Source organism: Panulirus ornatus, chromosome 18 (assembly GCF_036320965.1).
Source record: "Panulirus ornatus isolate Po-2019 chromosome 18, ASM3632096v1, whole genome shotgun sequence".
Classification (NCBI taxonomy): Eukaryota; Metazoa; Arthropoda; class Malacostraca; order Decapoda; family Palinuridae; genus Panulirus; species Panulirus ornatus.
This window is the reverse complement of record NC_092241.1, coordinates 8,537,069-8,549,568: the sequence shown is the minus strand read 5'-3', so window position 1 is coordinate 8,549,568 and position 12,500 is coordinate 8,537,069. Positions and strand designations below refer to the sequence as shown.

The 12,500-nt window shown below is 45.1% G+C and overlaps 1 protein-coding gene across 1 annotated transcript in view; it reads right to left on the bottom strand.

The window, feature by feature from the left end:
* The window catches only part of Neurochondrin (neurochondrin), a 716,757-nt gene that overhangs the window by 491,941 nt on the left and 212,316 nt on the right, over nucleotides 1-12,500 (bottom strand). Inside the window, exon 3 of the mRNA XM_071672854.1 lies at nucleotides 12,159-12,185. Within this exon, the coding sequence (XP_071528955.1) occupies nucleotides 12,159-12,185 (27 nt within the window). The remainder of the gene's footprint in view (nucleotides 1-12,158; nucleotides 12,186-12,500) is intronic.

The window sequence follows — 12,500 nt, the reverse complement described above, 5'->3', positions numbered from 1 at the left end:
CAATCTTATAAAGACTCTAATGTAATCATAATGTAATCATAATGTAATCATAAGATCTTATCTCACTTACGTTTTCCAATTCTACGTCTAGCATATTACGCCACAATGTTATATATATATATATATATATATATATATATATATATATATATATATATATATATATATATACATATATGCAACCATTAGATCTACTATCTATTGTGTTATTCTTGTATTTTGGTTTATAATATATTCACTAAATTACCATAATAACCAAATAAATTTCTCGAGGTTCATTTGGTAAAATCGAGACAAATCAATTTATATAACAAATGTTCACCAGTGATGGGGATAAGAATGCATTGAACAGTGCCAAATGCAAGTTCAATTTGAACAAAATACTGTCGCCACATCTGTTCATCATCACCTTCCGTAGCGATTTTAAGTCAAAGTGAAAAAAAAACTTACAATCATGTCCAATATTCCATTTTTCATATTTGAAAAAGAAAAAAAAATGTGTTTTTTTCATTTGTTTTCAGCTTCTGGGAACTAAAAATGAGAATGACAGATGCAAAAAAAAAACCCAGAGATGTGAAATTCAATTACTCTTGTCACCGAAAACGTGTATAATCATTCGTTCTGTTGGACATGACACGTTGGTAGATGAGAGATTGATCACTGATTATAATGTTAATCCTTATTACTCAATAAAGGTCCAGGGGTGGAATAGACACTGGATTTTTATCACTGATTATATTGTTAATCCTTATTACTCAATAAAGGTCCAGGGGTGGAATGGATACTGGATTTTTATCACTGATTATATTGTTAATCCTTATTACTCAATAAAGGTCCAGGGGTGGAATGGATACTGGATTTTTATCACTGATTATAATGTTAATCCTTATTACTCAATAAAGGTCCAGGGGTGGAATAGACATTGGATTTTTATCACTGATTATATTGTTAATCCTTATTACTCAATAAACTTCCAAGGGTGGAATAGACATTGGATTTTTATCACTGATTATATTGTTTTATTACTCAATAAAGTCCCAGGGGGTGGAAAAAAGAGAGATACTGGATTTTACTTCTATATCAAATATATGATTTATGATACATCCTGCATTACCCAAAATACATCAATTGATGACGTAAGGTGATTACCATCCTGCTTCTTATATTGCCCTGTCATCATAGTTGAATATAAACTGATGACCAACACGATCATCCCGGGGCAAGGATGTGAAGGAAAACGTAAATATATGTTATTGGTGGGTTTTTTTCCCGTAAATCTATTACGTTGTGACTGATTAAAAACGCGTTTAGCAAGGATCCTAAACTTACACTACAAACATACAATCATCTATGTAATATATATATATATTATCCCTGGGGATAGGGGTGAAAGAATACTTCCCACGTATTCCCTGCGTGTCGTAGAAGGCGACTAAAAGGGGAGGGAGCGGGGGGCTGGAAATCCTCCCCTCTCGTTTTTTTTTCTAATTTTCCAAAAGAAGGAACAGAGAAGGGGGCCAGGTGAGGATGTTCCCTCAGAGGCCCGGTCCTCTGTTCTTGGCGCTACCTTGCTAACGCGGGAAATGGCGAATAGTTTGAAAAAAAAAAAAAATATATATATATATGATTGGGAGCTTTCCCCACCTGCGCCCCTCCCTTCCTAAACCCACCCTGAACCCACCTGTTCATCATTGTGTTCACAGGCTGTCAGCCATAACACACAAACAAACAAACAAACAAAACAAACAAAAAAACTAAGACAGTTCAGACGACTGTGTATATGACAAAGAGACAACAACAACACATTGATACATCATAACGACCAAGGCCTGAGGTAGTTGAGTCGTCCTTAAACAACAACAACAACAACAACAACAATAACATGGCCTGCCAACAACCTGGGCCAGCCGGTTGTGATACAGTTGGGCCACAACATGATCATTACTGCCACAACAACTTTATGACAACACGAACATGTACGCTTGTACTTGGGCATGGATCAAGGTTGTACAGGGTTGTACATATACATATAACGCAAGGTTGTACAGGGTTGTACATACACACATAACTCAAGGTTGTACAGGGTTGTACATATACACATAACTCAAGGTTGTACAGGGTTGTACATATAGACATAACTCAAGGTTGTACAGGGTTGTACATACACACATAACTCAAGGTTGTACAGGGTTGTACATACACACATAACTCAAGGTTGTACAGGGTTGTACATATACACATAACTCAAGGTTGTACAGGGTTGTACATATACACATAACTCAAGGTTGTACAGGGTTGTACATATACACATAACTCAAGGTTGTACAGGGTTGTACATATACACATAACTCAAGGTTGTACAGGGTTGTACATATACACATAACTCAAGGTTGTACAGGGTTGTACATATACACATAACTCAAGGTTGTACAGGGTTGTACATATACACATAACTCAAGGTTGTACAGGGTTGTACATATACACATAACTAAAGGTTGTACAGGTTGTACATATACACATAACTCAAGGTTGTACAGGGTTGTACATATACACATAACTCAAGGTTGTACAGGGTTGTACATATACACATAACTCAAGGTTGTACAGGAATGTACATATACACATAACTCAAGGTTGTACAGGGTTGTACATATACACATAACTCAAGGTTGTACAGGGTTGTACATATACACATAACTCAAGGTTGTACAGGGTTGTACATATACACATAACTCAAGGTTGTACAGGGTTGTACATATACACATAACTCAAGGTTGTACAGGGTTGTACATATACACATAACTCAAGGTTGTACAGGGTTGTACATATACACATAACTCAAGGTTGTACAGGAATGTACATATACACATAACTCAAGGTTGTACAGGGTTGTACATATACACATAACTCAAGGATGTACACAGTTGTACATATACACATAACTCAAGGTTGTACAGGGTTGTACATATACACATAACTCAAGGTTGTACAGGGGTGTACATATACACATAACTCAAGGTTGTACAGGAATGTACATATACACATAACTCAAGGATGTACAGGGTTGTACATATACACATAACTCAAGGTTGTACAGGGTTGTACATATACACATAACTAAAGGATGTACAGGGTTGTACATATACACATAACTCAAGGTTGTACAGGGTTGTACATATACACATAACTCAAGGTTGTACAGGGTTGTACATATGCACATAACTCAAGGTTGTACAGGGTTGTACATATACACATAACTCAAGGATGTACAGAGTTGTACATATACACATAACTCAAGGTTGTACAGGGTTGTACATATACACATAACTCAAGGTTGTACAGGGTTGTACATACACACATAACTCAAGGTTGTAAAGATTTGTATATATGCATACAAAACACTGTTCTGGTTGTACAGGCTTACAAACACATTGTGTACATATCACTGTACATGGGTCTAAAGACGAGTATATTTCGTACATAAATTTGTGTAGCTTATGAGACATATATATTTCGTTCATATACCAGTGTTAAGAACACTGGTGTGGGGTTGACAGCTTGTGTCGGCTTTGGTCCTTGGTCCGAGGAAAAATTGTAAGGTGAACTTGTACATAGATCAGGGTTGGGTACCAAGGATGTCTGAAAATCATTAAGATGGTTTCGTATTTGTCTAAAGTCACCTAATTTGGATGTTGCACTTAAGATAACGCGTCGTGAGCTTCACAATATGAGTTAATTTGCTGATCATGCATGAAGGTGTAACTATATATATATATATATATATATATATATATATATATATATATATATATATATATATATATATATATATATATATATACGTGTGTATGTGTGTGTGTGTGTCTGTGTGTCTGTGTATGCATGTATGTGTGTGTGTGTGTGTATGCATGTATGTGTGTGTGTGTGTATGTATGTATGTATGTGTGTGTGTGTGTATGTAGTGTGTATGTGTTGTATGTGTGTGTGTGTGTGTGTATGTATGTGTGTGTGTGTGTGTGTGTGTGTGTGTGTGTGTGTGTGTGTGTGTGTGTGTGTGTGTGTGTGTGTGTGTGTGTGTGTGTACACCTCACGTACAGCGTCCTCCCATCCTACGTTCGTCGTCCGTGTGTGTGTGTGTGTGTGTGTGTGTGTGTGTGTGTGTGTGTGTGCACCTCACGTACAGCGTCCTCCCATCCTACGTTCGTCGTTCGTGGCTCCTGCGTTACCTTGAACGTATGTGGTGGTGTCCTTGCCCACGTTTCACCACACACACACACACACACACACACACACACACACACACACACATACACACACACACACACACACACACATACACACACACACACACACACACACACACACATACACACACACACACACACACACACACACACAACTCACTGATCAGGGAAACTGTGGTTCCTCATGGTGGATATCCTCCTTGCCTTCCACCACCTCACCTCCACCTCCTCCACCTCCTCCTCCACCTCCACCTCCACCTCACGAAGGACAAAGTGGTGTTCGTAGGTCAAGGGCTAAATGGTTGGGTTGTCTCGCGCCCCAGTGTGGGTAAATGGGTCTCATGGACTTGATTCCATTACATCCTGGAAATTATGGTGGAATGTTGAATGTCCGGTGCTTCGTTTTCTTTCATGCTTTATTTAAGGAGGGGATCCCCCCCATTCGCTGGTGTAAGAAGACGGGATGAGGCCCATTACGTCTTTTGCTATTTTGGCAAACCATTTGATGATAACTGGGGGTGGGGGAAGGGATTAATGGGTTGATGAGTGCTTGGAACACAAGGAGAAAATGATGGTAAATTGTGACTGATGGACTTATGGTTTGAAGTACCCGGAGCTAGATGGTTAATAGAGATGGAGAGATGATCGTCTGACTGGATGGAGGGATATACAGGTGTTGACCCATCCCAGATGTGGGATCCACGGGTGTTGACCCATCCCAGATGTGGGATCCACGGGTGTTGACCCATCCCAGATGTGGGATCCACGGGTGTTGACCCATCCCAGATGTGGGATCTACAGGTGTTGACCCATCCCAGATGTGGGACCCACGGGTGTTGACCCATCCCAGATGTGGGATCCACGGGTGTTGACCCATCCCAGATGTGGGATCTACAGGTGTTGACCCATCCCAGATGTGGGATCTACAGGTGTTGACCCATCCCAGATGTGGGATCTACAGGTGTTGACCCATCCCAGATGTGGGATCTACAGGTGTTGACCCATCCCAGATGTGGGATCTACAGGTGTTGACCCATCACAGATGTGGGATCTACAGGTGTTGACCCATCCCAGATGTGGGATCTACAGGTGTTGACCCATCCCAGATGTGGGATCTACAGGTGGTGACCCATCACAGATGTGGGATCTACAGGTGTTGACCCATCACAGATGTGGGATCTACAGGTGGTGACCCATCACAGATGTGGGATCTACAGGTGTTGACCCATCACAGATGTGGGATCTACAGGTGTTGACCCATCCCAGATGTGGGATGTTTGGACCAGCCACTCAAGACCTGTGAGGGATGTCGTCTATCATATATATATATATATATATATATATATATATATATATATATATATATATATATATATATATATATATATATTACATATGTCTTCTTCATTCCCCCCTCTACATGCACCATCTTTGATCTCCTTCCACTTGGATTTCTATCATATTTTCTTTTTTAATTTCATTCTTTTTTCATTAACCTTCGCAGGTAAACCTCCCCCTCCCAAGTCCTCTCGAGATATAAACACTTTTTTTTATAATATTTTCGTCCGTCTCGTCTTCATCCTCCTCCATCCTGACCCCCTCCCTCCCTCCCTCCTGCCTCCCCCCCACTACATCAAAGGCTCTTCCCTCTACGACTCCCTCCCTCCCTCCCTCCCTCCTTCACCCCGTCACTCAACATACGACTCCTCCTCCTCCCCCTCTTCTACTCCTCTTCCTCTTCCTCCTCCCCCTCTTCTACTCCTCTTCCTCTTCCTCTTCTCTCTCGTCTACTCCTCTTCCTCTTCCTCCTCCCCCTCTTCTACTCCTCTTCCTCCTCCCCCTCTTCTACTCCTCTTACTCTCCCTCCTCCCCCTCTTCTACTCCTCTTCCTCTTCCTCCTCCCCCTCTTCTACTCCTCTTCCTCTTCCTCCTCCCCCTCTTCTACTCCTCTTACTCTCCCTCCTCCCCCTCTTCTACTCCTCCTCCTCTCTCTCTTCCTCCTCCCTCTCTTCCTCCTCCTCCTCCCTCTCTTCCTCCTCCTCCTCCTCCTCCTCCTCCTCCCTCTCTTCCTCCTCTTCCTCCTCCTCCTCCTCCTCCTCCCCCTCTTCTACTCCTCTTCCTCCTCCTCCCTCTCTTCCTCCTCCTCCTCCTCCTCCTCCAGAAGGAAGGAGAGGCGTTTGTTTTCATCCACATCCTCCCACAACAGAACGATCCTTCGTGATCTGGTATCTCCCACTTACCTCAGTCCTCATCTGTGCTTCCCCTCCCTTCTAAGAGACGCTGTTATCTCCCTACCTTTTGATTATCTCCTCCTCTCCCTTATTCCCCTTTCCATGAAAGACATAATGTACTTTAATCATTACTAACCCTTTTCCATCTTTCTCTTACTCTCTCCCATCGCTTAACCCAAAAGTCTTTCACCCCCAGAATTGATGAACATTTCCTCCCCTTTTACACTCTCTTCTCCCCTGTTCTTTTTACCACCCATCTCTCCTCCCATCCCATGGACATCACCCTACCCTATCCCATATCTCCTCCCCATTTTATACTACTCCCCCCTTACTCCCCATGTCTCTCCGTTCCTATACCATGAGGCCTCATGGCTCACGATGAGAATTTTGACCATGAGACATGGCTGGCGAGTAGCGCCCACCACAGGGAAATGAAGAGCTGAAGACGAGGGATGGATGAATTACGTGGTGTCGACTGTCATGCCTGAGATGTGAAGATAGATAGACCGATAGATAGATAGATAGATAGATAGATAGACAGATAAAGAGATAAATGGATAGACAGGTATATAGATAGATAGATGAATAGATGAATAGATAGATTGAGAAATAAAGACAGGTAGATAGATAAATAGATAGATAGATAGACAGGGAGTTAGATAGATGGATAGATAGATAGGTAGATAGATAGATAGACAGATAGACAGGGAGTTAGATAGATGGATAGATAGATAGGTAGATAAATATAGATAGATAGAGAGAGAGATAGAGATAGAGAGAGAGAGAGAGAGAGAGAGAGAGAGAGAGAGAGAGAGAGAGAGAGAGAGGTGGTTGGTCGGCCGGACACCAGGGGTTGGCAATGTACCATTATGTGTCACATGTCGGCCAGGGACAAGGCTGGAGCTGCCGGCCCGTGTGCATCGTGTGGACGAACACGTCATACGGTGTTCCGGGTCGCTTCTCTCTCTCTCTCTCTCTCTCTCTCTCTCTCTCTCTCTCTCTCTCTCTCTCTCTCTCTCTCTCTCATAAGATACTTAACGATGGTCAAGTACGGTACAAACACGTTAATTACCAATTGGGTGATCAACTAACCCCCCCCCCCCACCTCCTCCTTATGTTACGTCAGTTAACGACTCATGGACCAGTTCTGAAGGACAGGCTGTGTGTGAATCACTCGCTAACTTGCCTACGAAGTGGTTACCTCCTTGTCCGGGTCTCGAACCCCTGTCCCGTTATTTTGGCTGGTGTGTGTGTGTGTGTGTGTGTGTGTGTGTGTGTGTGTGTGTGTTGCACTCACATCCTCCTCGTACGTCAGGAATATACAAGTCTAGGAACACGTAAATGAATGAGAGATCCTTGGACGTACATGATTAATGATGGAGTGGGTTGTGGGAAGAGGGAGAGAGGCGAAAGGAGGAAGAGAATCACCACTTTCTCGCTGTCTACGGGAAGAAGCGGGTTATTATAACGACCAATCCTCGTGTGGTTCGTCGTCACAACTAATCTACGGGAAGAAGCGGGTTGTTATAACGACCTATCCTCGTGTGGTTCGTCGTCACAACTAACCTAAGGGAAGAAGCGGGTTATTATAACGACCTATCCTCGTGTGATCCGTCTCAAAAACACTATCGTCTTACGAGTTAAGAAAACGGTTGGAAGCAGCGAAGACCAGAACAGCCCCCCTGAGAGACGAACAAAGACAGGCGGGATGTGTGAACACACACACACACACACACACACACACACACACACACGAAGTGGAAAAGAAAAAAAGAAAACGGTATACGGGGAGGGCAGGGGAGGAGGAGAGGGTGTGTGTGTGTGTGTGTGTACCAAGACTGGGATATGAGGAGAGGAGGGGGGGTAGGTAGTAGGGGGTGTTGGGGGGGGCAGGGAGGCAGGGGCGGCTAGCAGAGGGATGCGAACGAGTGAACAATGAGGCGGAGTTGGGGGATGTGATCCAGTGAGCCAGCAGGTGGCGAAGTCTGAACACCTGTATAAACTTTACGACCGAGGCGCACCTCAACACGAGGAGGAGGTGGAGGAGGAGGAGGAGGAGGAGGAGGAGGAGGAGGAAGAAGAAGAAGAAGAAGAAGAAGAAGAAGAAGAAGAAGAAGAAGAAGAAGAAGAAGATGAAGAAGAAGGAGGAGGAGGAGGAGGAGGAGGAGGAGGAGGAGGAGAAGGAGGAGAAGAAGGAGGAGGAGGAGGAGGAGGAGGAGGAGGAGGAGGAGGAGGAGGAGAGGAGGCCTTCACCTTCTTGCCCCAGACCACGACGGTACCGTAATGCTGGCGTGGCGTGGGGGGGGGGGGGCGGCCAGCTCTGCATGTGGGTGGGGCAGCTGTGGGCGCTGTGCATGTGGGTTGGGGGTGGTTGTGGGCGGTTACTGTGAGATAGGGTGGGTGTGGGCGGTTACTGTGGGGTGGGAAGGCTGTAAGGGGTGTTCGTGTAGGGTGGGGTGGTTGTGGGCGGCGTGCATGTAAGGTGGGGTGGCTGTGGGCGGTCACTGTGGGATGGAGTGGTTGTGGGCGGTTACCGTGGAGTGGGGTTGCCTGTGGGCGGTGTTCTTGTGGGTCAGGGTGGTTTGTGGGCGGTATTACTGTGGGATGGGGATGGCTGTGGGCGGTTACTGTGGGATAGGGTGGCTGTCGGTGGTGCTGGGATACGTGGGGTGTGCCTGTGGGACTGGGCGGGTGGATTAGGGTGGAGGGAGGGGAGCGTGTGTGCGAACGCTGTGGCATGTGGGTGTGGCGGCTTGATGGAGGTGTGGGTGTGGTCACTGGAGACCAGGTGGGGTGTGGTGGTGGTGTGGGCGTGGTATATACATATATGTGGGTGTGGTGGTGGTGTGGGCGTGGTATATACATATATGTGGGTGTGGTGGTGGTGTGGGCGTGGTATATACATATATGTGGGTGTGGTGGTGGTGTGGGCGTGGTATATACATATATGTGGGTGTGGTGGTGGTGTGGGCGTGGTATATACATATATGTGGGTGTGGTGGTGTGGCGCCAGACAGGGTGTGGTGGTGAATTGAAATGGCGAGTTGTGGCCTTGTGTGTGTGTGTGTGTGTGTGTGTGTGTGTGTGTGTGTGTGTGTGTGTTGTGTGGGAAGGGTCAGGAGGGCGTGTGGGCGTGAGAGGTGTGGGAGCGATAGGTACGTGGGCACTGAATGCATGTTGGAGATGAGGTGGTCCGCCATCTCCCCCAACACACTCCATCCTTCTCCAACACGGTGTTGGATCTGTAGAGTGTTCTGTGTTCACAACCATATAACAACACAATATAACAATTGAACAATCAAACGCTACAACTCTGTATGTTGAACTCCACTTCCCGAAGGTCTGTTTTCACAAACAACCACTTAACGATTCGCTAACAACCCCATCAACGTGAAATTCTATAACCCCAAATGTATATATTTTCTATACCTCGAGTGTATATCTGAAGGCAATATAGAAATATATATAGTTCTGGTTGTTAATGACCTTTAACAACCTAGTTATTAATAACAACTCTACTTAAATCATGACCACAAGAGCATAGTAATTTAGCAATGCTATAACCTAAGTATATCTAATGGTTGTTAATGACCTTTAACAACCTAGTTATTAATGACAACTACACTTAAATCCTAGTTACAACAGCATGGTGATTCGACCACACAACTACTGTGGCAATTACGACCGACGCTGACAACGTGAGTACCCTAACGACCGTAGAGCGAACTTAACGTACGACCCTGCCAGTGGGCTACCCCCACCCACCCACCCAGGGGTGAGGTGCGCCCGGTAGTACAACCACGGTGTGTTGTTACCTGGTGACACATCACGTTTCACAACAGTTGTTCTCATACGTCATCATCAGCTGACACGATCCTCTCCCCACCTCCTCCCTCCTCCCCATCTCCTCCTCTCCCCTCCTCCTTCTCCTCCTCCCCATCTCCTCCTCTCCCCACCTCCTCCTCCTCCTCCCTCCTCCCCATCTCCTCCTCTCCCCCCTCCTCCTCCTCCTCCCCATCTCCTCCTCTCCCCCCCTCCTCCTCCTCCTCCCCATCTCCTCCTCTCCCCTCCTCCTCCTCCTCCCCATCTCCTCCTCTCCCCTCCTCCTCCTCCTCCCCATCTCCTCCTCTCCCCAAAACCGACCAGCAGCAACACCTACTTTCCTCCCCGTCTTTCTCTCCCCACCCCACCCCACACCACCACCACCACCTTCTCACCCCCGTCAATTCCTCCTCCTCCTCCTCCTCAACAACAACAACAATAACAACAACAACAACAACCCCTCCCCCCCATACTTCACCGTCAAACAGCCAATCAACACCCCCTCACCCCACTCCCCAACCTCCTATCCTCTCCCCTCCCTCTCCTCCCCTGCCAATCCAATCCATCCCATCTCCTCCCCCATCATAATCCCCATCTCCTCCCCCATCATAATCCCCATCTCCTCCCCCACCGCACCATTCCCCACAGCCGGGGGGGGGGGGGGGGGGGGTGTTGCAGGCCCAGCAACCAACCGTTGTGGCTCGGGCGCTCGGTGAGACGACAGCGTTCGAAACCCTGATGCACGTGACCATCTCCCAGTTGCCATGTTGACGACCCAACGACCCCCTATTTTTAACCAGTACGACAGTTAAGCCATGGGGGCCAATAACTACCCTAGTTGAGCCTAATTACCATGCGTTGTTAAAGGCTATGTATGACCAACTGGTGATTCGAGTCCCGAAGAAAACGCAAGGAGTTAACGTTTAAAGAAGAAAGAAAATGAGTAGCAATATTATGGTACGTGGCAACCCTACAGGTGAACGACCATGACTATCTCCCTCGCTTTAGTGAACTTCTCGGCTAACTATGGCTAACGAGGCACCAAAACAGAGTAACATTCTCGATGACCAGACACCTAACGAGTGTCTTCAACGACCGCATACTTGGAACAAGCAAGGGAGTGTGGGTTGCGGGTGGTAACGTGCGTTACAGAGGATGGAAACAATGAGGTTTGAGCTACTGCGCAGTTTGGCCGTTTACCTGGTGCGCTGGCAACCTTGCCTGCGCAGATGGGTTGTGTTGTGAACGTAACGGTGACAGTTGTACTGGTAGTAACGGTGACATGGTACGAGTACTGACGTCACGTGACGTTTTGACTTAATAGTAACGGTCAGTTATATGGGGGGGGGAGTAACGGTATGATTTGGCTACCGGTAACAGTAACAGACTAGTAGGGCTGTTAATAGTTACATTGATAGTAACGCTGATGCTGTGCTAGTAGTAACGGTGACGCTGTGCTAGTAGTAACGGTGACGCTGTGCTAATAGTAACTGTGACACTGTACTAATAGTAACGGTGATACTGTACTAATAGTAACGGAGACGCTGTGCTAGAAGTAACGGTGACGCTGTGCTAGTAGTAACGGTAACATTTTACTAATAGTAACGGTGACATTTTACGAATAGTAACAGTCAGCTGTATCGCTAGTAACGGTAACACTAGACTAATAGTAACGGTTACAACTGTATTGCTAGTAACAGTTACACTATACTAGTATTAAATATCTGTCGTAGTCGCAAATAACAGCAATAATGATATATATATATATATATATATATATATATATATATATATATATATATATATATATATATATATATATAAAGAAGATTTAAAAGCTATTAATAATGCCTTCACTAACCTTTGGAAGAAACTTCCACCGATGTACCTAGAGGGAGAGAGAGAAAGAAAGTTTATTAAACAATTTTTATATTTGAAAAACATTTATGACAGAAACATAGAGAGTTACATGATTTCATGAAGAAAGTAAATTCCCCATGATGATATCTCTCCTTAATATATATATATATACATATATATATATATATTTTTTTTTTCATACTATTTGCCATTTCCCGCGATAGCGAGGTAGCGTTAAGAACAGAGGACTGGGCCTTTGAGGGAATATCCTCACCTGGCCCCCTTCTCCGTTCCTTCTTTTGGAAAATTAAAAAAAAGAACAAAAAACGAGAGGGGAGGATTT